At 40.7% G+C, this 27072-nt stretch overlaps 1 protein-coding gene across 4 annotated transcripts in view; it reads right to left on the bottom strand.

Moving 5' to 3' along the window:
• The window catches only part of LOC128891336 (stAR-related lipid transfer protein 13), a 360751-nt gene that overhangs the window by 307372 nt on the left and 26307 nt on the right, over nucleotides 1–27072 (bottom strand). For all 4 annotated transcript variants that reach the window (XM_054150746.1, XM_054150741.1, XM_054150743.1 and 1 more), the window contains exon 2: nucleotides 21310–21549. In XM_054150746.1, the coding sequence (XP_054006721.1) occupies nucleotides 21310–21498 (189 nt within the window). In that variant the 5' untranslated portion in view covers nucleotides 21499–21549. The remainder of the gene's footprint in view (nucleotides 1–21309; nucleotides 21550–27072) is intronic.

The following is a 27072-nucleotide window of genomic DNA, read 5'->3' as shown; positions in this document are numbered from 1 at the left end:
ATAAATACTATCTAGCTTTAAACATATATTTTAGAAAATAGTAGTGTCTCGTTAATCTTCAAGAATTTATGTTAAGTACTCTGGCTGCAAAAAAGATCATTGCCTCGAAATTGCCTCGCAACTAATCCAAACAAAAATGTACTTCTTTACACCTCGTCTCAGAATGAATTAATTTAGTCAAAAGCCCTGTCCTCCATATATGGCTGAACGTATCATGAGTGAAAGGACTCCTCTCGCGTACATCCCTCAATCTCTATAGTTACATCCAACAACTGCACGAGCAACTGCCCTATTCAAGGGTTCCAGCAGCGTTCAATGGCAAAAGGTTGCATCGGTGTAAACGTACCCTAACACGATATAGCTCTGTGCCGAGAGAACGCAACGTAACGGTATGAAACGAGAGGCCGGCGTGCCTCTAGCGATGACATAACACCACCACTACCGTGCTGGCTCATAATCGCCTACGTGTTTAGGCTACCTTCACATCGTGATCGTTGCTTCACCGGCCGCCGTGAAACGGTTCGATAATTGCCGCGAAATTGCGCCAATCCGTCGATCTTCCCGCGAACGAGTCGATCGGTCGAGAGCCAGCTCTCGTCCGAGGATTTCCTTTAGCGGGTGTCGTGGGTGTACCAACTCTCTCGGCTCTTGTGCACCGTCAAGTGTGCGAGTCAGCGATCCGAAGACGTTTCTCTCCTTTTTGAGGATTACGTGACCACGATGCACGCAAGCATCAAGTACTTGAGAATTATCTTTGACAAAATTAAAAGACGTCAGGAATAAACAATCACTAGTTAGTTTCTAAGTTTAATCTTCCAAACTGGTTCTTCAAACATTTTAGCAACCGTGCACCGACGTTCCAGTAAATAAATACAAAAACTAAGAATATTTGAAAAGCTACAAAATATTTCATATAAAAATCTCAAGAGCCCAAAGAATGTTATAATAATCACATAATCTGGCTTGGGTAGCCAAATACGTATCTGGGCAGTTGAGATTGCAAAGAATAGTAAACGTGTAATAGGTGTACCACGATAGTGTTCTTGTTAATAAGAATCAATACCGCTGTCTCAATTACCGATCTCGCAAACAGCGAGGCGAACTTAATTCGCCGTTAAAAATGAAGTTCTCCGTCGTTCCAATTAATTATTAACCGAGCAGCGGGTACTTCTAATTGCGAAAAGGCGAACGAAATAACGTTTGGGCATTCGACGCGATAAATAAAATGACGAGAAAAGAAACGACAAACGCGAAAAGCGAAAGTGGAGCCGATCGGTTCGCCACGCGCGCACGTAACGGGCATTATCGGCTACCACCCACAGACTATGAGGTCCTCCTTTATGGCAGTCGAGAGGGAAGATCTGCACAGGTCGCACGCGAATTAACCTTTTTATTATCAGATTATTAAAACTCGCTGGAAAAAATAAAAACATTTTTTGGGGCTCTCTTAGCTGAAAGACGACGTTGTATCTTTCTCTATATCTTTTAATTCTTTCCTACGCTCTATCTATGTGCCAATTTTCATCAGGATTGAAGATCATCGATAAGCTACCCTTCTTTATTAGTGAAACAAAGCACACGTTTCAAGATTGACATTTCTCTAAAGGTCTCCACAGTAAACGAAACGATTCCACCACTGTAAACAGAAGTCGAGACTTCAGTTGTCGCGTTTCTGTCGCAACGTTCTCCTTCTTTATTAATGTAACGCCTCGGACCAACTTCCCGTAAAGGAACAATGGTCGATTATAAAAAGTCGACCCACGAAACAATGCCCCGGTCGGTGTATTAATCACGAGCGCGGGGGTTCACGGGGACCGAATAAATGTTTTTTTTTTTTTGTCCTGCCCCATCTTTTCGTGTCCGAACTGGCCCGTCGCTCCTCAGCCTGGTGCATTTTCAATTTGCAATGCTGATAAGATGGAAATACCCGAGCGGATTTGTAAGTCGAACGGCGACGTAATCGGCTTCGTCGCGGCGAACGATGAAAGCGATCCGGTCCCCTCTGACGGTCATGTAATTTTTCGTATTTTTGTTTCCACGGCGTCGACATTTTTTTGCCCGTTAAGTTATACGCAAAAGTAAGATGGACCGAGTAAAGAGATTCGAAAAATTTTATTCGCATAATCGTTGAAATATAGAACCAATCCAAAGATAGTTTAACTGCCCCAGTGATAAGGCAGTGAAACATTTTCATGTTTCATTGATTAAAATGAATAGAATTACTATATCTTGAGATACATGTATAAAAAAAAACCTCATACTACTGGATAATCATAAACGGTTAAATATGTATTCCGATCCAAGATGGATCGCGTAATAGCTGTAATTCATTCCTTCGGCAGCGATGTTCTCCCAACGAGGCGACTAAGTAAGTGTATTTGGTAACGCGACTGCTCCAGTAACTTACTCGATACACATTCACACCTCCGTACGCGCGGACGTGTACGAGTGGCGTTCTAAGAAACGGTGCATTCGAGTCAGGAGTTCACTGACGCATCAGATTCTTCATTCATAAAGCTGAGATGCGCACGCGGGCTATCGTAATGCTAACATTACGACGCGGAGGAAACGCGGTGCCACGGTAAGTTTGCACTTGAATTCAATTGGGTCGAGCGTTGCCAGTTCATCAATGAACAGCAGATGCGAGACGATGCTCAAGCCGTCGATTCTTCGAACCAGGCGAATCGGTGTCAATTGCTGTTTTAATAACGGCCACCAATGCGCACAGTATCGATGCCATCTTGCTCAATACGAAGTAGTTTAGAAGATAATTATTGTAAGCAATTGTATCAGCAGGATCAAGAGTATCCTCTGCTGGTCTTAAGAGAAAAATGAATTATGTTTTGTCGTGGATACTCCATAGACTAATAACATTTTTAAGATATTATATATTAAATAATGATATCCTTTGCTAATAAGAAACTTGACTAACAGTTTGAGAAATTGAGAAACAGCACTTGCGATTTCTGATGTTCGAATTCTAAAATTTCACTAGACATTCAGTTCGTAGATAAATCCAATCCTGTATATAAATTTTAAATTATTATTTCTATTATTTGGACGATTACACTCGTCTTATTAGAGTTCCTATCAGCGTGAATACCAGTCTGAACAAAACAATCGTATACCAACTTTCCACGTAATGAAGATATCAAAGACTTGGTTGAAAGAATCTGTAAAGTCTCAAAGAGTTGCGTAACGCGATGTTACGTGAATTACATAACATTGACACCTAAACGGCAATCCAACCGAACGGCCGCATAATTTCTATGTATAATATTTCTACAGTACTTTATTAAATTACACCGATAGAGATCGCATCGATATTTTACGCGTAGATAAAAGATCCGTTTGCTTAGTGATTTTCCGCCACTATATAATCTGTCGCATTTAAATCAAGATTAGCTCGACACTCCGGGCCTGTTGTATTCAAATCAAGATATTACGCCAAGATCGCCGGAACAGTCTGAATTATCAACGATCATAAATCTTTAATGTATCGCGTGAGACGTAATGAATAGATAATAGACAGTTTTATGCACGCGGAGTGCTCAACTTTGAAAAGTAATTGCATACCGCGGAACACTTTTTCATTAGGAAACGTCCAGTCACGATTATCGAACATAACGGTACTTTCATTTCTGTATGTGCATTGGGTTTTGTTCGACAAACAAAATATCGGTGCTCGCCGATTCATTTCCCAGAGATCGATATTTTTAATGTAAAACTATCCACAAGCTGTTAAATATGGTACTTTACTTTGAAATACGTAGAATTATTGTCAGAACCATGGCGAGAAAGGAATAGAGCTGTTTCAGGTTGAAATTTGATCATTGTTATAGATATATTACATGCAATTTAACGCCAGATTAGTTTGAGGAGGGCAGAGGTACTGGTCTAAGTAGGATACTCAGGAACACAATGGGCCAATGTTTTGTATTTATAATACCACAAAAATGGTGAGAAACAATACAGTTTGCTTTAATCAGGTTCGAACTTCCTGTTCTGAAAGTGGCATGGTGATCTAACACATTTTAACACTGATGAAAGGTTCGGATGACTAGGAAAACATTTGTTACTGGTATCATAATTCACTCAAACGTCATATGATTTTTTAGGTCTGAAGATGAGCTGCGAACAAGGGACACTATAATTTTTCGGTAACCCTTTGTGTAGAATATTACGAATAAAAAGAATGTATGCGCCAATGATATACTTCATTCTCCTATAGTCTGAAATGTTCCTCAATTTGTATCAACGGTATAATCTTATCCGTGTACCAAATTCTAGGTCTCAGTATCCCACGTATACGAAGCACATCGTAACTCACAAAAAATTATTCTTTTCGTTCAACGCGACTGAAGTCGTTCGGTCCGTTTAGCGCATTCTTAACGCGTGCCCTTTACTCTAGAAAAAACGAAACCCGCGATGGGTCCGCCAAAATTAACGAGGTGGGAGCGAAACCTCGAGCGCCAAACGCATCCGACACACCCAACCGGATGTATGGCAGTCCCACAGTTACCACCCACACGGGCGAATACTTGCTTCCACGTGTAGACAAGGAGCAAACGCACGGGCCTGAGCCGTGGTCGCATACGCAGCTGCGTGCATACGCGCGTGCAATTCGCGGGGAAACGACAGCGACAGTATGTGTACCTGGTTGGCCGACCGGCTGGGAGATGAAGAGTGAAAGTACCGAGTGGTTGGCACAAAGAAGTCATTGAGGAATTCGAGGGAACGACATTGCGGTCATTGGCCAGGGAAGGATTCTGCATTTCTGGCAAGGTTGCAGACAGCCGCACCGCTTTGAAGTCCAAGGTTAATTGCTGTTCCCGCGTTAATCAGGCTATCGAATGCAAGGCTAACCGCGTCCGATCGTGAACTATGGCTGCGCACGCGATACGGTCTATTATCGATCCTCGATCGTGACTTCGGCTTCTTTTCGAGAATTATTTATCAATCGAAATGAGTGCCTCGGTGAAACAGAATTGAAGAGTCGATAGGTGAGACAATGAAGGTCCTTCAATTGAAGAGTCGATAGGTGAGGCAATAAAGGGTTGCCTGATTAATAAAATTTCTTGTCCTTTATGCATGTTATTCTATTAGGTTGTACAGAAAGTTCGTGAGAATATTTAAGAATAATTCGAAGACGCATTTGAATTTTAATATATATTTATTGAATTACATAGATAGCATTTCGTTCCACACCATTGCACCTTTTAAGGGATGTATACGTGTTATTTGTTTTCAATCATTCCGATATATTCAGACCTGTACCACCTACCAAAAGTCTGGAAGTATTAAGAAAATTTGAAAAAGATCTTTACATATATAAAAACGAATCTCGTTCTTTTCCTCCCTGGGACATCGAGCTTCGCCTCGAACATCTTTATCCAAGAACTCAGAGACTCGTTTTCCAAATTTCGAGAAAGGAAACTAATAACATAATTCACCGGTTAATTCCACGAATCGCCAGAATACCGAAGAGATATTCGGCGACCTTTTATCGAAATCCACGAATACGTGATTCGGAATTTGTCCGTAGGCAATGAAAACGAGCCGAATGAGATGGGCTCGCGACGATCGCTGGATAAATTAGAAATCACGCACCGAAGTCAGGCACGTTTGTGATCGCCTACTAGCGGCTAATTCTCGGTCATGGGTCCGGTAAGTTCACCGATCCCCTTGGCCATTCGTTATCCTAATTGGAAGATTCTTTCCGGATAAAGCCTTTTTTATATTCCATGTCGATTTAGCTCTGCCTCTGCGCGAGCATCATGCCGCGTATTAATGTGTATCCACTCGAGCTGTTTTCTCCTATCGAGCGGAGACCATCGTCGAATTAAGGATCTTCAAAGCACGTTCGCGAATCGACAGGAAGCGGCAGAATCGTATGATCGTCCGGATGCCAGCGGTTTAACATATGAACTCCGTGTAAACTTTGATATCGGTCTTGGGGAATGTCTTTAAGTTTTCCAAATATACAAAATATTAAATTAAATAATATTAATTTCGAAAAATGTATTAAGTGATTCTCTGTAATAAATAATTCTCTTACCCAAATGGCTGTAGGATGAAATCCCCGCTGAGCGAACTTTAAAGCGGTGCAGCAACAGAATCCAAAACTGTCACTGTTAATCTACTCCCTCAACCCATATTTAACCAACGAATTTTTCCTTAATTATCACCTAAATACAAAGTCGCCAAATGAAAATAAACCCTCAGTGTCTCACTTTGAGAATTAATTTTTCTATCTCCTCGGTAAAAGTCCCCTCACCCCACGTGAATCTATCGTGCCAATTATGTCAATATAAATGATGGAGTAGATAGACTAATTATTTTCAAAGTTACAATCTACGCAGCCAGACTAACACGAGGTAAAACGAACAAGTGAGAGTGAAGTACCTGACCGCAATAACCGCCGTTCCATCCTCTGGCAATCCTCGACCCTGAATTCGCTTTGAAGTTGTCTCGTATATTTCACCCGCCCCGTTCCGGGCCGCTCTATTTACCCATATACCGCGTTATTCGCGCGTTACGATTTTATTTACGTTCCGGCGTCGAGCGTGCGCGGACCTCGTGTGCCGTTCAGCGCGCAGATTTGCATGCGAACTTGAACGTTACGTAGGAATTCCAAGGCCGTACGTCCTTTCCCTCGATGCCCGCGAACCGAGATTTCTGTGTGTGCTCCCTCCAGACTTCCCGGAGAGGTTAAACAAACCCGGATCGCCGACGGGTAATTCCGTCAAAAGGGATAACCGAAAAAGAAATTAACCCTTCGAGTGCCAGAGGAAATTTGTGCACGTATCCAAGAAATGCCAGATAATTTTAAGCAAAGACGCATGATTGTAAACAGAAATGTAGCGATACATCGCTCTTGGCCCTTTTTGCAAGTTCATGGAGGAGCGACGTATCGCTCCTTGGCACACAAAGGGTTAACAGAAACGCAACTATTTGTAACCACCGTGCAAAATATTTGTTTATCCGTTCTCGACAAATTACACCGTCCAGAGCCTCGGATAGTCCAACAATAAGTCTTATCCGAATATCTGTTACTGCAATTGCGTTTGTGTTCGGAATATTGCTAAATCAATTGCTTAGATTTTGGCGACGTTTTGGGAAATCTGTACCAGAGTGTACGACGCAGTACGACTGAATGACTCATGCCATGTACCCGATTGCCCGCTTGGAGCTCGAGCAATTACTTACGGCTAGAAAAATGACAAACCGACCGCGCTACATGTGCGCTAAGCGTTCCCCTGATAACGTTTAAGCTGATTTCAACTATTGAATGCAGATCGGAGTGTGGGTACGGGGTCTCGTTCCTTTGTTAACCTTTCATTATTATGCATTGGAAATCGACAAACGGCCGATGGGGAGGGGGAAACATACGACTCCGGTGGGGCATATTAATTGTTCCGCCCGCGTGACACTATTTTTCCCACGTGGAATTAACGAGAAGTGTCGGCCGAGAGATAATTTGTGATTACGACCGATCGATTAGATACGTTCTAATGATCACGGTTCCTGATTCATACGAAGGCTGCGTGTCGGACTGAGAATAAATGCGAGAAGACAACTGTTGACGCAAGGGTAATTTACGCGATGACGTTAACTACCGGTAGCTGTCAATTATTGCCTAAGGCATTGTTTAAGGAACAATCCTCGATTTTTTGAGATTTCTAACATAATTTAGAAAGAGCAAAGTTGGTACGGTGCTGATGTCTGTGTAATTTTGTTAACAATTTTGAAGTGTACGAAGAAAAGAATTAGATTTATTGCTACTTATCTGTAAATTTTTAAAAATTACGAGAGCAATAAGGAAATAAATAAGGATAATAAAACGTAATTACAAACACGAGGGCTACGTTAATTATTCTTTAGAAAAGATCTTGTAGATATTTTTTTCAAGTTACCTTTATTCATTCCTTATTATCTTTATCGTTATCCTTTACGTCTCTCACGCATCAGTAAAAAAGGATAATAAACCTTCGCCACATATTTCACGTCGCTACCCTTGAAAATACCGCGCGCAATCTCCGAAAATCGGTACCCTATAAAATCAACCAACATTCCACGCCCTCGGGCCTACTTCTCTGTATCATTACGATTTTTAATTACAACGCGAGCAGGCGTAATCGCGACCACAGTCGATGATTTCGCCTGGTTCCTCCATTAAACTCCCGTTGTAATTCCGAAAGGTACGGGATGAAGATATAATTATTGCAGGCGACACTCGCGAGGAAGGACGATCCTCGTGGAGGCAATTAGTCGCTCCAACGATAAAACAATGTTGTCCCTCTTTTATCGTAATTTTACGGCGCGCAATTAGCGCCGCGTCGAGGATCTGCCGACGAATTCGATGCTCGGATTACGATTTACTGTTAAAAAGACGATGGCGGTTCGTTAAGTTGGCGTAATTTCGAGTGGTCTAATGAACGCGTGAGTCAGCCGCGCGGCCCCTGGCCGCGTGTAAATTACATCTGAACGTTAGATCGTGTTCAAGTAGCGCTTGGAAATGATACCGACCGGTCGCGAAACGCAGCTACGGGAGGGATGCAACTTTGTACGAGCCGTGCTCTTTTATTATTCCTGTTTCAGTTGCTGTGCATTGCATCGCGCCGGCTCATTATAGTAATGTACACTGCCGGCCATAAGTTTCCAGTCCTCCGATTAGCGAAATGAAAACGGTCGTGCGCGAGCATATTCGCAACGCCTCGACTCCGCACTTCTCCCTTGGAGCGAAAAATATGACTGTTTCGTTGGCACGGTTATTGCGTGCGGCTGTGAAGAATACCAGCCTAATGGAACTCTTCTAGGGAACGTTAGGACCTTCTAGATACTCGTTTATTAATTCTGTACTCGTTCATTAATAAACTGATTTATTGTGTCGAGGAAATATGCGCGATGTGCTGGCTGATATTTTAGAGAAGCATGAAGGGAAGTCTTGTGAGTATAATATATATATGATAATATATATGATATTTATAATAACTAGAAATTTTTGTTAAAAGCTTTGGGTCTGAATGATCGTCTACAGACGTTGGAAACATTGTACGATCATATTCGAAAGAATAATACATTTTTTAATAATATGTGGAGAAAATAAATTTTACAAACTTTATGTATCAATTTTTCTATTATATTATATACTATATTAAATACGTTCCTCTGCTATACTCCAAAGTATAGAAATAAAGGCAGTGGTCTCTAATTTATGGTTGAGGCTGTACTTCATCCGACCAACTAGTGGTTGTACACAATTAAATTAATACAAGTGGATGAATTTCAATAAATTACCGCACATTCTTTAGTAACTTCGCGAGTAATCTGACGAGTAAGGTATGCATTAACATTGAAAAAATGATACTCAATTCTGAATCCACTTAGTACTCGTGCCATTAAACATATTTATCTACAGAATAAATTGAGATATGATCATTTTTTTCAATTCGCAATTAGCGTCTATAAAAATATATAAATCTGAAATAGTTTCATTTCTTTTTTAAACCAATCTACCAAGTTCCTTCAAGCTGCCATTCGCTTCTGACCGCAACGCGTCCTTTTCGAAAATCAGTTATCGATTCCGAAGGAAGGGTGTTTTGTGTTAGTCATCGAGAACTCAACTCGTAAACAGGATTCGAAGAAACCACGACTTCGTCGAAATCGATAAGCCTCACCTTTTTCTGAAAGATTGACGACCAAAGCGACGGGTATATCGGAATTTCCATGAACCGGCGATCGTTAAAAACCTACGACTAAAAGGATCACAGAAGAATTTACGCGCACCCCTGCGGACGATTGCATCATATTTTCTGCGCTTTTCAACTACCGTATGAATAAAACATCGTGCTTTTCCCGAGACAACATTTTCTTGAAACCTGAATTCGCATGAAATTACAATTTGTTATTTGACATCTCCATGCGACGCAGAAAACATGTCTGCTCATAAGAAATTCAAGGAAACAACTTCCAAGGCCGTTTTTATAAAAATGTGTGGTCTAAAATAAAACTACACGTGGATATAAATTTGAAAGAAGATCTCGAGTAATGTTACAAGAGGTGGAGTATTATTGCTCGGTTGCTCCATAGCAATGACCATCGTCTTTAAAATTATCATTTGCGATCACGTCTCGAATTTATGATGAAGTATACGATATTTTTACTTATATATTTTAAAGACAATTGCATCTAAAGTTTTCTTCGGTAATGAAAAAATACTTGTCGCACAATCTCAGTTTCTAATCCGTTGCTCTCTTTATTGATACTTCCTACTATCGAATGTAATATTCCTGACGATACGGTTACTTCAGAAGGTTAATCCTAGACACGTAATAACGTTCCAATGTAACTTCCAAGAAACTCAATCCTTGTTAAATTTGAGACACTCAGAAGTATACTCTCGAATTCCGCACGTAATCATTGTAGGATTCGATACAGGCTTAATGACGCCAAGTGTCCTGCAGGTACACTATCTACCAAAAGTACCAGGCTTCCTGATCTTTCTCTCTTTAATTGCAGACGTACGTAACGAGATTAACCTATGGTAGTGTTGATATTGGCCCTTCCATTGTTTCTTACAATCAGCATTTATATGGAATTAATATATATTGTATAATAAAACGGTACTAATGTAACTCAATAAATATAGATCAAAATTCAAACGTGTCATTGAATTTTTTTTAAAAATTACCACGAACTTCCTAGACAAGCCAATATATAACAAAAAATAAGATGTACTATTCGTACTCCATGGAATGCTCCGATTCTGTAAAATGCAAGTAAAAAATACCACTCGGAATTTTATAATACGATTCGCAGTGCCGATTGTCAAAAACATTTGTGAAACATTTAATTTACACCCTTATACAGCCAAGTATTCCCTAAATATATCACGAGATAAATCAATAAAATAGTGTTGCAAAAGCTTAGAAATAGCAGTGCTAGCAAAATGGCACCTGGCCTGATACTTTTGGCTGCCAGTGTACGCCGATCGAAACATATATTTTTATAGGCATTAATCGATTCTGATGAAACGATATCACGGTATTGAATCGATCGATATTCGCGAGCACATATTGAATTTGATCATATCGCTGGTATCGATGCATGATGGCATAAATCGTCTTCTAGAGTGACGCGTGACGCCGCTAGATAAAATCTTTGGATGCAAAATGAGCAAACGGAGAGTTAGAATGCGGCGCCTGAACGCGACAACAGAAGGTGGCGAGGTGGAGAGGGTATGTTGGAATACGGAATGACATCCGGCTGGATGACTCGAGGGGGTTCCTGGTATCTTGAAACTCTTTAGAATTCTCTTCGGTGGCCAGAAGACTGCGCTCCGAACGGAGATTCTTTCCGCGTACGTGATCTATGCCATTTTAGCTAGCCGAGGATGTCGATGCGAGCTAAACCTAAGTCAACAATCATTTAAAATCACTCGATTGTTCACGTATTCTCGAACACTCATGAAATGAATAAGTAAAATCACACGGGGATGTCAAAAGAGACAAGCTGTGGAATCGAGTAACGCTATGTTTAATAACATTATGAGACTGGATTTTCTTTCCTTATACGTTCATTAAAACATACTAAAAGTTTAAGAATAATTCATCGCATGGTTTCTTTATAAATATTTTTTGAATATACCTCTATTAAAACTGCTGTTACAGTCTTATTTGTTACGTTAAAAAATAGCACCGCACGAAGGCGATTGAAGAGTCATTTTTTAATAAATTCTGCTAGAGCTCCTAAATAAAAATATCGAAATGTATTCTAAATGCACTTTGCATAGATATACCAAAGATCCATAAACTTCGTAGTATAGGCACAAGCCTCTGGACAGCTGTGACACAGATCTGCGTTCCTATAATCATTCTAATCGGAGCATTTGCATTACGAAGCGTTTCGAATTTAAACGATTTAACATAAAGATTTAAGATGTAGTAAAGCTCCATTTACAGGTGGAAATCTGAAGGCACGCGTTAGCATAATTCCACAGTAGTGTATGCCAATGCACGATCATCGTGCGATATCCTTTCCTCCGAGGACTCAATTTCCACAAGACGGTTAAAAATACTGCCCCAGCGTAACGTGAAAAATTTAGAAATCCACGTTTCAGGTATTCACATTCGAAATCGAATGCCGATTTCAACACCGTCCACGCGCACGAATCGACCTTTGTTTCGATATCAACGCATGCTAATCCATTTGCTAGAAATTCGCACGCCTTCGAGAAGCAAGCTTGCCTCGACATTCGATGCAAACTGCGAACGTTCCTTATGCAAACTGCAACCTGTTCGAAAATTTATCCACGCACGGTGTCTTTATTTTTGCAGTATTGGAGATCATTTGCAACCACGCAGCCGCCGACCGCGACGTTACGATAACAGGCGCGCGGACGTTCCAGTTACCGCGAAACCACGCGAAATGTGTTCTTTCCCGCGAATATACATAGTGGCCGCGACCGAACAAAGGTCGAATCTCGATTCACAGAACGAATGGAAGCGTATACAGTATATCGTTCGTTGCTATAGTCTGCATATCAATAAACACGAAATATAACAAACAAATTAAACCCATAAACAATTCAATTCAATAATTTACAGCGAGTGTAGAAAGTATTCGTATAGTAACCAAATTCCAAGCATACCTTCGTAAAATTTCAGTATATTAATTAATTTTGTATAATCAATGAATTTATACATCTCCTGAAAATCTCCAAAATTATTCAAATAGTTATTGTTTTTGCATTGTATCTGTGTATTTTAAAGATACTCGAGGACATGTTTACTGTTAATAAAAAATTAGTTAATATATTACAATTTTACAAAAGTTATTTAAATTTAATTTGAGAGTTTCCTTGTAACGCGTAGTCGGCTCTTTTTGCAAGTGTTGCCAACAACGATATATAAGGCACTACAGGGGTGAATCTTCAAAATGACTCCCACAGTTTCGATAACATATCCTACACGTTTAATTGTCATTCTAACGTTACAAAAATTAATCCTATTTCTACGATTAATTTTTCTCGTTACATTTAGATTTCAATTTTACCCCACTCTTCGACTGTTTGGAAACCCTGTACCTGTGTACAATTTTTAATGGCCCAAACTATAACTTTACAGCAAGACATTTTTTTTCGTCTCAGGGATAGGGTAACCCCTTTGATGCAAACACATTTCGCACACGCGACGCTCGCGGATGTGCAGTTCGGATGCGATACGCCGGCGTCGTGCTCGAGGTTGCGGATAATAATCAGAACGGAACACAACGACCTCAAGCGTAAACGCAAACGCTGACTGCAGTTCTCTCGCGGGAACGTTCTATCTGCATAGCTATCTTCTGATCTCGGTAACGCGTACGCGTACACACGCGCGCGCGCGCGCGGACGGATTCGAACGCGGAATAAATTCGTATCCCGACGTCTCTTTGGCTGATTGAAATTTTAAGCCGTTGAACGAGCCCGGGATTATGGGAATTATGGCAACGAACCGACGACGGGGCCCTGCCGAGGACGAATCGTAATGACCGAAGCGGATTAACGTTGCCGCCGTGGATTCGTTTAATTTGTTTATCTCGTTATATGTAAATGTAACAATAAAAAGTTGAAAATTGATTCTATAAAGGCGTGTGGTAAGTTTCGAGAAGGGGACGTCAAGGGAATTTAAGAAAGTGACATTGATTATACCTCACGAATGGTTATCTTTCGAGTTTTCCTTTTCTAGCATATTTTTACGAGGTGAATTCATGAAGTGATATGATACAGTCTCTTGATAAACATCGTCTGTGCTTGCAAAGACCCCTATTCAATTATTGACGATTATTTTAATACCCTTTGATTCGCAATATGTATTCATTGAATTTAATCGTCTCCTCAAGTAGGACAGACGCAATTATTTGATGGATTAATTGCATCCATTACAACAAGCTCGAATTAACCGAGGCCTTCATTATGCAGACTGCGGCTAACCGAACATATGCCGCGATATGCAGCTGCCATTTATTGCGATGCATCGTGAGAATGTTTCTGAGTTTAAAGAAAAGATTCCACATGTTATATAATACAATAATACAGTAACACTTAAGAAACGACACTAATCGCTCTTCATTATCAATTAAATAGTCTTACCATTTACATAGTAATTACAAAATTTAAGAAAACCCTAAGAATATAGTCTTTTTGTAGTTCAGACAAAATTCAGTCAAACTTCTTGCCAAGAAGAGAATAGTATATTTCTTCATAAATATACATTATATGTGTAGGAGTCTAAACGAAAAATAAGGCACGAGGATTCGAATCCACGATCCTCGGATCCACAGTCGACCGCTTTACCTACGCGACCAATCCCGTACCCTACGTTTCGTGTTCTTATTTGACTCCTTATTGTTGGTATGGGAGGCGCGGACACCACACTCGGCTATCCTGAATTGACATTCATTCGCCCTCGAATGTCCGTTTTCTCGGGTTTTGCGTCTCAACAGCAGTGCGCGCCGCGCCCTCTTTCGCCGTTTCTCCTCTTTTTGGGAGTCCCACTCCGACACACCTCAAGTTGCCCCTTCCCTGGAGTGTACTCCCCTCTCTCTTTCTCTCTCGACGCCTCACTGCTGCTGCCCGCTCCACCGTCAACACGACACCGTCGTTCGTTTGTCATTGTTGTTCATCGTCACTCATCGTCACTGGCCGGTCCTCTTCGGTATTGTTGCCGCTGTAACCCCCCACCCCGGACGAGCCCCCATATGTAGGAGTCTAAACGAAAAATAAGGCACGCGGATTCGAACTTACGATCCTCGGATCCACAGTCGACCGCTTTACCTACGCGACCAATCCCGTAGCTTACGTTTCGTGTTCTTATTTGACTCCTTATTGTTGGGTATGGGAGGCGCGGATACTACATGTGTAAATGTTCAAATCATCGATTTTTTGCACCCCATTATAATTCCCAATTCAAGAGAAAAAATGTTTACATTGCTCTATACAATGAATTTCGTAAACTCCGTAGGCTTTCTGGGGAATCCCTAAAACAATTGAAACGTAAAATAAGTGCTCGATTCGAGCCTCCCTAATAGTCGTCCTTATTTTTGCATACACAAGCCTGCCTACCAACATTTTTATATACTTACATACTTACACGCTAATCTTATATAGACGTCCATTAAACGCTACAAAGAGCTAAAACAGACATCATTTTGTAATTTAGTCGCCGAGGGTCATGCGATTTACAGCAACTCCCGTAGATACGCGCATCAAGGAAAGATGTACTACTCGCGTGTAACTAAATTATGCGTCGGACATCGTGCCCGTTGTAACAACCTCTCGTTCCGTCTACCACCAATCGATTTCTACATCAGACTGAAACCACGCGCCTGTCGAGATCTCTACGCGAGGCCAGATAACCGATCAGCCGTCATAAATTCTCTGGACGGCTGGCGAAAGAAATAACCAAACTTGCACGTTTCCATTTCTTATTTTTCACCGTAGCATAATGAACATGTTCGCTCGGGGCCTTATGACGCGATTCCCGAGAGCGGCTATCAAGCTCTACGCGTGTACTAACAAACACACGTGTGATGCTTACATTTCTAGAAACACGAAAACAACCGAGTAAATTTACATTATTCTCATTTATTATGCAGAAGAGAACGTGCAGGAAACGTCCATCGTTCGTGGCTGCTATTTCTATTTCAACATATTTCGCAGAAATAGTGCGCACACGGCGCTTTCCGAATCTTTCGACAAATTTTCGTTAACAGGTACTTGTATTATTTCAGTCCTTAGCGATCTTCCTGTATATATCATAAAATTCGCATTTGCAGAAAATACACTATTTTCTGTATCCTTTAGTAAAGTATCAAGAAACAAGTTTACTAACGATTATCGTTCCTAGATTCGATATTTCTCGGAGAATTTGCGCGCCAGTCAGCACCGCGCGGGAGACTTCAACGGAGAACCTGCACAGGGCAATAAAAAGTGAGATCACTTTCGGCGACCTACTGACTCACCTGGCACACAGGTGAGCGCGTCACAGAAGCTGCCGCGGCTCGCGACAGGCTGTCGATCGTCGACCACAAACATTTCTCCGCGACACACGATCATTAAGCAATAATCCCGAGTCAGTGATCGGGGTCCCGAGCAATCTGTTACCAGTTACACAGTTTGTCTCTCCCACGCGGCACCCAACCAACGAGTAGTTCAGTTGCGTTTACGGAGGCGTAAATTGCGTAGGAATAATAGAAGCCGATCGCTTGGTACAATGCAAGGCATTCTCCAGGTGAACAATCCCCAAGCCAACGTCAACATTGTTTCGCGAGTCTTTGCGCCATATGCTACTTAATTAATTTACCACAGTCAACATTTCAACCCGTAATAAGGCGTCTCCCGACAGCATAGCAAAATAAGAAATGACAGGGCGTATGCTGCTGGATGTCAGACACTTTCACATGCAGGTGCCATTCTTCGTTCAAATTAATTGTTGATTACGTACGATTCAATGAAACTGTATTTATATCTTTTTTTTTATATTTTAGTGTTCCCCTGAGAATTACGTAGCCTCCACTTCCGCTTACAGTTTCATTACAAAATATTGCTTCATCTATCCTTCACCTTAACATAACTAACGCGAGAGAGAGAGAGAGAGAGAGAGAGAGAGAGAGAGAGAGAGAGAAAACGCACGCTATGCCCTCCCATTTCCGGGCCTGTTTATTTATATACATTGGTGTCGTTTATGAATAACTTTCACATAATTTCTTGAGAATGAGAATGAGAATGAGACAATGGTCAGACACACTACGCGTATCGTTACAGCTATGCTTACGACAAATTTTCTTTAAATGAATTCTATTTATTATTCTTAAACGATATCTAGACATTGTTTACAAACACACTCTGTGCGTCGCTCGATGGATTGTAACTTAGTTGTAAATAATTAAAAAGAATCAAAACTGGAATATGAAACGAACTAAATGTCAAGTGAAGATCAACATATTGAACCTCGATGGATTAATTTGTTTATAAGCTATTAGACTGTGTAGTGAAAATATGCAGTCCCTGTCGTATGCGTAGCTGTAACTATGTCTGCGCATAGTGTGATATTTTTTGATAGGTGTCACTCACAGTGTTGTTTGCAATTACTACCCGCAAAAAATAAATTATTTATTTTCTACCCTTAATAATTAAACAAAATACCCTGAAAAAATATACGAGATGCAGTTTATAAGTAGGAATATTTTCGTTTTTGCAGAATTTAAATATCTGAAATAGTAACCGAGAAAAATAATAATAAATTTAAGTCATATTACTCTTAAACGGTGAGGTAACGGTCTGAAACATTGTGGGATGATGTTTTAGGTCAAAAGCATTGCACGGCACATAATAGCAATGAAAATTGGGGTGGGGACCGATTACCTATCCTTATCCTGCTAGACCCTTTATGAACGGGGATGTAGGTCGAAAATAGTTTTCAATTTTACCTTATCACCTTTCCCGTATCTCTAAACAAACCGTAACGGAGTCCATCTGCTCTATCATCGGAAGTGTTTGCCTTGAACGACAGCCAAATGCATCGGAAGCCAGAGATCGTCTACGGAGCCCCGATAAACACAGTGGATTGGCTCTAAATTTGGCGCGCGCGAAACAAGTTTCCATGATCGGTCTGGACTTCGAATTCGGTCTGCCGATGATCGCTGATGGGATTTCGTCGAAGTGGATGCACCAATTCATCCTACAGTCCGCGAAGTGGGGGATCCTGTTTATGCTCGCAAGTTCTCAGGCACCTTGGGAGAACCGACCTTGCGGTCAATTCCTTGTGCCACGCTCAAAGAATGTTCAACCGTCGCCGACCAATTAATTTGACCGATTAATCCTGCGCTCGCCGGTCGGCGAATTACTTTCATTAATTAATTGTCTGCCAAGTTCGAGTGAACTGCATATTATTCAGAACCGTCCGACCCGCGGAAGCTTTGGGACTTAAGTAACTATTAATCATTTTAGTTAGTTCGTTAACTGGTCGCTGTGGCAAAGTAATTAATTAAACGTCAGGCTCGAGAGCTGGGCGAAAATATTATTCTTTGCGCGAAGGATGGCGATCGAAGCTCATCGGTTGTCTTTGAACGTAGAAAAATATTGTTTGCTATGAAGCATAGGTATACAAAGTCTAGCCAATCAAAAAAAAATTGTATAAAAAGTTCAAAGTGTCTTAATCTGTACGTTGACACTCAAGGTAACTACAAAGAGAACTACCCTCATTTTAAAAATGTAATGTAAAAAGGGTTTCATAAATACAGAAGCTAACTTGTATACAATTAAAAGTAAAGCTCTCCATTCAATTCCAATCCATATACACTCCCATAAGTATTCTATTAAAGAACTCTGTCCAACTTAAATGATAGGTTCGATATTTTCAAATAAATATTTTATTATAAATATGTACACGAATAAACTTTACCCTTGTTTATATTTAAAATGAAATATTTATTTGAAAATACCAAACCTATCATTGAATTCAGACAGATTTCTCTAATAGTAATAGAAGGTACGGATATTTATGAGACCGACTGTAAATCTATTCAATTTCTACAGAAATAAAAATAAAATAATTTTGTATGCCAAAAAAATCACTCGAAAATTAAGTAAATATCACTAGGAATATAATAGTATACTGCATCTAATACTAGCAAGCATCTAATACTACAAATTAAAAGTCTCGAGCATCGCTCAAATCCGTCTCTAAACTAGACCCTTCTAACTGCGTTCGCTAGTTCAAAGTACCATCCGTCTCATTAACTCTGGCAATCCGACGTAACCGTATAATTAATTGGCCACGAAGTAATTAACTTACTCGACTTGTCCAGTATGAGAAGACTCTTACATAAAGGCTCCGATATCGCACGGTCGCGAAAAAATTCTGTGATGTTTCAACGGACAAGCTGACGCGCAGATGACTTAAACGGATCCCTTTTCTGCTCTCCGTCCTTTTTGCGCCCAATGACACACGAACTTTTTGCTCTTTCCTCGGATCGTGCGAACCGAGGGGCTCCATTTAGCAACCGACCGCAGCTAGAGACACTCCGGAGAGGCCACAAGTCATTTTTATTCGCGACCCGCCTCTGGGCCTTTGACCTCCACTCCTTCTGCCCTTCCTACTTGAAATAACCGAGATACGAAGCATCGAGACGTTGGCCCGCCACTTCATCGTTGCCCAGCGTCGAAAAACGCAGAACGCGATACGATTTAAGGCTCAACTATATAGGGAACTACTTGACCGTGGGTAACCTTGACCAAATCCGACGCTGAGACCCGCCCGTGTGAAATACGTGATACTTTTAACGATTCTAACTGGGCAACTATAGTTCTTGGAAGTTTTTGGTAATTGTTATTGTATCAGGTCATCCCGTAAGTCGGTGTTGCAGACTGTATCAATACTTAAGAGTATGTTTAACATATTAATTCGAGTAGCAGAAGAATAAGTGGCATGAACTTGTGAGACGACCTAATATTTTGATGCTTCGATCTGTTAGTTGCATACTGGACATTTTGGATAATTTTGTGTGATACAGTAACGACTAGATAAGTGCATGAAAATCGAGATCGTTCGATGGCTTGTGTACAGTTCTGATATACAGGAATAGTAAATTAAATTTCCTAGGAAATAAACTGGGCAATGCTTCCCCATTTACCATTACAGAGTACAAGTTCACATCACGTATATCAAAAGGCGACCATTGTATCTCTCTAGTTCCTCCGTTTCTTCGCTAAATACTTCCAAGCGACGTAACAGTGGAGCGGAATAAAGAAATGACGAGTCCTGGCCAGCGGAAAATTCTGAATCACGTAACACCGTCGAAGCAGTGGGTGGATGACGGACCGCTTCCGCGTCGACGCATTTTTAGAACCACCGTGCAACCAACACGTTCGGCCTGTTCGCGGATCGGAATCCTCTGTTTGCGCCGCGCAAATATCGACTCGATGCTCGCCGCCGCATCGACATGCACCAGTGCATCGACGATGCAGCGGCCTGCGCCACTTAGAAGCAAGCATCGACGGACCGACACGCTCCAGAAGAAATAATTGCGCCCCGAGAATCCTGTGTACGTCGAGTACGTACAAGCTTTTGACTCGCCAATGAGAACCGGTCGCGCGATTTTTCTCCACATTTTTTTTTTTTTTTTGGTTATTTTCGTTCCTATTGGGTCGGGAGGCCCGGAGAACCATTTAATTCCACGGGCAGAGATTCTGGAACAGGTGTAGTAATTTAGGCACCGACCGCGACGAGAGTAAGAGGAATTCGAGGGGGCTAATAAGTTTCGCTTCGGGAAGCCGTCGCTCGCGACGTTTGCAATTACAAAACACTCGCGATGATCTGAATTTGTAATGAGACAAATTCTTTGACGAAATTCTTTAGGTGGGTCGATTACGGAGCATCGGGATTCGAGGAGGAGAAGTGGGGAGTGCTGGTACTGGGTACAGGGTTCTTCTCCTCTAGAAATTAAATTTCGAACGTGATATGAATTTTTAGTTAAATGTGCTATTACATTTCTAGGTTTTGGAAGATTACTGTGGGTGAATATTTTAGTGTCTTCTACGATTAAGGGAGTACGTGTTTCTTGTTCGAAATTTGTATAGCATCTTATATATATGTATATGTATAAATAACAGTGCCAAGTAGTTCTTTAACCTGAAGGAGTCGATGAAATATAAACTGTCTTTATCATATGAATTGAATGTTAATTTTGAGTGAATACGACCATATACTATCGAGGAGCGTGTAGAATGTATATAATCAATCGAGGCGTTTAGGCACTGTAGTCGAAGCCTCTAAAATAGATGTACCACGGTAGGCAATAACGGAATAAAAAGGATGAGAGAACGAGAAGATGACGATCGAGGCATCGTACGGGAGGTGGACCAGACGGTCATGGACGAAACGTGTTTTGGAATCTTGTATGGCGATCGTGGCGTCACGTTCAATTTGTTGTGCATGCCCGGCCGCTGGGATCGTTCGAGTTCGGGGCGCTTTCAACGAAAGGATCGATGAAACTGATGATCGATTCGTAAGTGAGCGGTGTCGTGGCGCATCGTAAAAGAATTTCGTCGCTTAAGCGAAATCGTGTTAATACTTGGATAGTTACATAGCTTGCTTTCGACTACTATCGAGACTAGGATGACTTCTGATGAGTTTATCTTTTGAGAGAAATCGCTTGAGGTTCCTCACGAACTTGAACTACATCAGATTTTAATTAGGACTATGTTAGTATTTATGGCAGAAAAAATATAAGTATCTACAGGCAAAATGGAAAATGAAAAAGACTTACATTGGCTTTGGCGAGATACAGCTCAAACTCCTTGTACGGATCCATCTCCGATTTGGTCCCGCTCAGCAGCTCGCCACTTTCATCATCACTTTCCACTATTTTCAACCGATTCACTGTTTTCGTGGTTGGCAAACTCGACGCGACACTTTCTTTCGAGCCATCGACCAGCAACCCACCGGTGTCTTGCATGATCTCTATGTTCTGCTGTCACCTTGATCTTACGCGCATTTTCTTGTGCACCTGCAACAGAAATAAGGTGCACGGTGAGTCAGGCTCCAAACGAATAGAGAAGGCGTCTAAATTCGACGTTCGATGGTTTAGATAATTTATGACTAGACTGCGGATCTTTATGCAAAATAAAATCTTTGCGAACATGCCTACAAAAATTGAACCTAAATAGGAATTTATTTTATTCTGCAAATATCGTAACATGAACTTTACTCTGCAACAATGCATAAAGATCCGCAGTCTATTTATGATAGACCCTTTCGGGGTTGTGAAAATGCTTTATTTTTAAAAAATCTTAGGCAAAATACATACGTTGATATCTGGTATCATAACTAATAAGCCGTCGAATTATCTTGCAAATATGCCGGGGGAAAATTTATTTTGTAGATATAATAAACGTATAGTATACTTATTTGAATATCTAGCTGGTCATATGCGATTACATATTTGAAATAAATAATTATTCTACCACTTTTTATTCGTATCATTTTATTCTTACCATTATTCTTACCATTAGTAACAGAAAAATGACTTTGAACCATCGCTGGTCTATAAGCCCTTGAACCATATTTAATATATTTATTATATAGTTTTTACGAGCCTTATGTCGTCTTACATGTTAATTGTGTTTTATGACCAATTTATACTTAATTCTACAATCTACGTACACACTTTTGTTTTGAACATTAAAGACTGTCAAGCCAGGCAATTACACCAGAGCAAACATCGTTACGATTGAGTTAGTATGACTGAAAGTATCGTCTTCAAAGGGTCAGGCTTAAAACTCAATTCTGGAGTGCAGGATGTAACAGACTCGTTAAGACGTCGCGTTAATCAATCCAACGAAACGATCGAAATGGGAGAAGAAAGTGGGCACGAAGTGCGGCAGCAATTTCAGATTATCCTTCTAGCATTTCGGTGGGCGAACTAATCTGCGAAATATAATTAGCCGCGGTGACTAACGCGAGCGTTTCTGCTAAATTTAGCCAAATGCAATCATAACAGCGCAGGTGGCCATTTTACCCTTTTCAACTGTTTGACAAGCCGGGATTATACGAACCGTACACACCGGCCAATGAGTCACACTAGGGCTAATTATAATCCTTTTGCCTGAAGGTGCACGCAGGTTTCCTTTTGTTCCGCTCTTTCATCGTTTCAAACGCTAATTTGTATCCCTGCGGTAACAATATTAATTACAGCCCCTTTTGAAGAGCAAATACACGCCGAAGTAGGTGGGAGCCCTTACGATTTGGCGAACGCATAAATCATTCTTGTGATTTTAAGGAATCTTCGCGCGGCTCCGAGTCCCTAGAGTGAAATAAGGTTTTGCAAGGTTGCGACTGAGATGTATTTTAATTGAATATTTTTGAGTAAAGAATCGTTCTACAATTGTACCGTTTATTTACAAAGAAAAATGATGTAACCTTTCATTTTCCCTGAATCACACATTCCAAGAGAGTCAATATAGTTGTATAACCAAGCGTCGAAATCGATAAATTATTTGTATTGTCCTTCTCAAGAAACGTGAGAGAACAATGTTGAAAATAGAAAATATAAACGTTGTCCTTCAAAAAGAAATAAAATACAATCTCTAGAAGTTTCTCATTAGAGGGCACGTTCGAGTAGACTGTCAACATGATTCTAATCCGCTTCAACGCGACACCGCAACGTAAACGATCATAGATAGGTATTAGATAGCGATACCAATGACAATCCACAAGGCGAGCCCGCAAAGCTTGTATCCTTGCCGAAGAAGGTCACTTCAATCGTTCATTCGATGTCCATATTATAAATGAACCGACAATGACTTTCCTAGCTTTCCAATCCACTGCAATTTTCAATATTTTATAAAAAACCAATTGTACCTCACTATCTACAGATTTCACTTCAAAAGCAAATTCATCGCATACTTTCTCATACATCCCAGCAAGTACATTTAAAATTTTAATTCTACAGAGCTATAATAATAATAGCTCGGTAGATAAATCAAATTCAAGAGTCGTGACGTCCCTATAAGTAACATAGAAGTCGAGGCAGACGATATCAACGAAACATCGACATTCAAATATTCTGAACCATCGAAGATCCATAAAGAAACATTAATCGAAGAGCTTCTCTCGTAGACAAGTCCAACTTTACGCTTTTACCAGTTTCCTCTGCGAATATTCGCACGAGAACGTTGGCTGGTGAATGGGACAACGTTTTCTCAAGTTCTGCGAATATTTTAAAGTTCAACGGGCCAACAGGTTTCTATCATAGAGGCCGGATCACGATCGGGCGATCTACCGCGAGATCGTGTATCGATTGTGTCGAGTCAAGTGGGATACTTATAGGACATGATACGACTGCCGTTTCATTCACTGAGCTCGCCAACAATAAAGTCATGCATGAGAACACGAGCTGCTCGCGAGGCGCGGACATAATATTAGAAAATCGCCGGATGTCTGATCGCAGCAACCTGTCGGCATTCAATAGCGTAAGGTGATTTCACAGGTGAACGATGATGCTCGACGCATTGGCGATTTCGAGATGTTTTCACTGGAAACATCCAGTCAACCTAGTCGAGCTCGTAATCGATTCTACCGTCAATTCAGGTTCGTTTCGAAAACTGCATCAAGATTCCAATGGGATTTTTTATCGAGGGGGTACATGAAGTTGCGATAATAAAAATTCAAGAATTTCTTGTCAAAATTTAAATATTTTATTTAACAAAAAAAAAAAAATGGAATTCTCCAGTATATATATTGAACTTAAGTCATGACTATAAGTCACGTCAGGTTAAATTTGATTTCATTTCATTTATTAATTTATCATTTGCTCCTGGAGGCCATTTTTAAATATACCTTATCAAAAAAAAGTTATATACGAAGTTCAATACTTTCATTGTAAAACTACCATTGTTTTAGATTGCAATATGTATTTAAATTTTGAAAAAGAATTCTTGAAGTTTGGCTATAACAATCCCTTGGAATGCCTTCAATTAATACTACAGCAACGCGAAGAATTCTTCAACCTTGCTCGATATTTTAATCTTCGTCTCACACATAGTAACAACTGAATACAAGGCAACAGAGGTAGATCAAAATTCATATTCAACCTAGAATATTACAATTTTATCAAGGCATTTTAAATTCTTTTCGGTTGAAGATGTGATCAACAGTGTAGAAATAATGCTCCCGGTTACACTGTCTTATTTTCACAAGTCAATGTCAGGAAGTAAATAAAATTATCATACAAAATTGCCCCTATCGGAGGATCAGATCTCGTTACACGCTGCCACTGTACCGTGAAATTAATTGATCGAATTCTTAATTAGACCTCACCGGTGATCACGTGTAATAATACTAATACAGTTACAAAGTAGTAATCGGCTAACATAAAATCCTCGTTCAGGGTGAAACGCGACGGTATCTGTAAAATTGAGACATCTAACTTGCCGAAAAATGCTCTTGGATAATTACAAACCGACACCGAGCCGTTAAAACGCTGCGTTTCGAATCAGTTTCGTAAATCCGAGATTAGCGACACGTCCAAGCTGTATGTCTCACTGTCCGCCTGTTAACTACCTGTGACGGCAACATACGAGATCGATATTTAATTAATTTTTACGTAACAATCAAAACATACATTTAAATGCTAGCTCTCCGGTTTTATAGACCAGTTTCTCGATCGACGTTGATTTATTAACGGGAACGAGATTAGCATCTCAATTTCAGCGGCGACGATCGTATGTTTGTCGATCAACTAAACGAAAGAAAAACAATAAGAAAAACAAACCAAAGGGTGCTTGGTGAGCTGTATTTATTGGCGCCACACGGTAGCTAGAAATGGCAAAAATGGTAATACTGCCTTTTCGAATAGATTTCTTCTTTAGCTTGATTTTTTAGTATCAGTCAATTTATGTCACTTTCAAATCAATCCATTTCATCAAATTCCAAAGATGCCTCGATTTTAACGTAGCATTACTATTATACAATACTCCATTAAGCAGCGATGCACGTTTCTGTTCAGCCACCCAGGTGTGAAGTTTCGCAGGAACGAACCGATCAGGACTAAATTAGCGGCAATAATTTCCAGGCGATAAGAACGACACACGTCCCAGGCGGAGCGGCCCGTTTAATTCAGTCGAACTAACTGGCCGCGTCCACCGTGGTCTGGAATGGCATTTGATCGGGGTGAGGTATCAATACCGCGAGGCATCGGTATCGAAGCTATTTACGAGGCATTCTGACGCCCCTCTGCCGCTCTATCGCGATCCACAAATTCCCACGTCCCACGCCGTCGGCGGTGACAGGCAGTTGCCGACTTGGAATTTCACCAACTGCTGTTTTCTCGAGAAACGAGAGGTCGATTCCGCCGAGAAATTGCATCGCTGACACTCGCAATTAACTCTGCCGCACGGTAGCCGAGGTGACCACCTAGAAAGTGTCTATGGAAACACTATGGTGGACATCGGTGATCATTTACGTCAACAGTTTATCCCTCAGATCCGTGAGCAGTAAGTGTAATCATTTGAATAGTTAAGAAAATTACTCGATGCTCACGATTTGCAATATCAAATTAATATTGAAATTATTATTTGCTTCTTGACATTGGCTTGTGAAAGTAACACGGTATATTTAATTTTGATTGTTATGATTTCAAATAAATTATGTACATTTCCGAAAAATGAATATACATGTGCAATATCCTACACAAACATTTCTTATAGATTTAAAAAAAGAAATCCAAAAGGAATACTTGAAAATTCACGCTCTAGACTAGAGTACCCCCTTAGAAGGTTGGCTGCTAAACTAAAACTCGTGAAAATTTCTATAGACTATTGAAGATTAGACAATATAATACTTGTCCTAGTATTTTGTTGTATAACCTCGAGAAAATTCACGAATCTTATCCAGATTTATTTTCATTACTGTCTCACCTTCGAAATTCATTTGTTTAGTGCCTTAATGAAAAATCGTGTCACCCATTTCTGAGTGACGAGGCGACCAACGTGTTAAGAAAATTAATCAAATTTGAATAACCAAGTTCCTACGAGCTGTGGCGTGGATGCAACAAGCCAGCAGAATACTCGGTATCGACTGGACAATTTGTCGCTTCCATGCTAGTGGTGCAGTGAAAAATGCAACGAAATACTGTTCCTCGCCGTCGAATGCGAAATATTACGGTGAGATGTAACTCAGCTCGCGATACCTCTATCGAGGCTATTTAAATAGGCGCTGCGGCGTTCATTGCTGACCTATCGCCAGCTACAAATTCCCACGTCCTACGCCGACATTGTCACGCGAACCTCGACAGTAATTTCGCTCGCGATTCGTGGGAGCGTGCAGCGCGAGCGACCAACGAGGGGCGTGAAAATTTCTTCAGCAAGAGATTGCAGAATTCGTATCTCGTTAAAATTAATCAACGTTAAAAATGTCTCAGTTTCACGCATATTGATAAGCAAATTACGAATAAATTCGTCGTTCCGATGCAAATGGTCTCGTTTCTCGATCCCGAATCCGGGAAGTCGTTCGCATTCGATCCTTCGATACG

The sequence above is a fragment of the Hylaeus anthracinus genome, unplaced genomic scaffold (assembly GCF_026225885.1).
Source record: "Hylaeus anthracinus isolate JK02 unplaced genomic scaffold, UHH_iyHylAnth1.0_haploid 12001, whole genome shotgun sequence".
Classification (NCBI taxonomy): domain Eukaryota; kingdom Metazoa; phylum Arthropoda; class Insecta; order Hymenoptera; family Colletidae; genus Hylaeus; species Hylaeus anthracinus.
The sequence above is the reverse complement of the archived record's forward strand: the minus strand, read 5'-3'. Positions and strand labels throughout refer to the sequence as shown.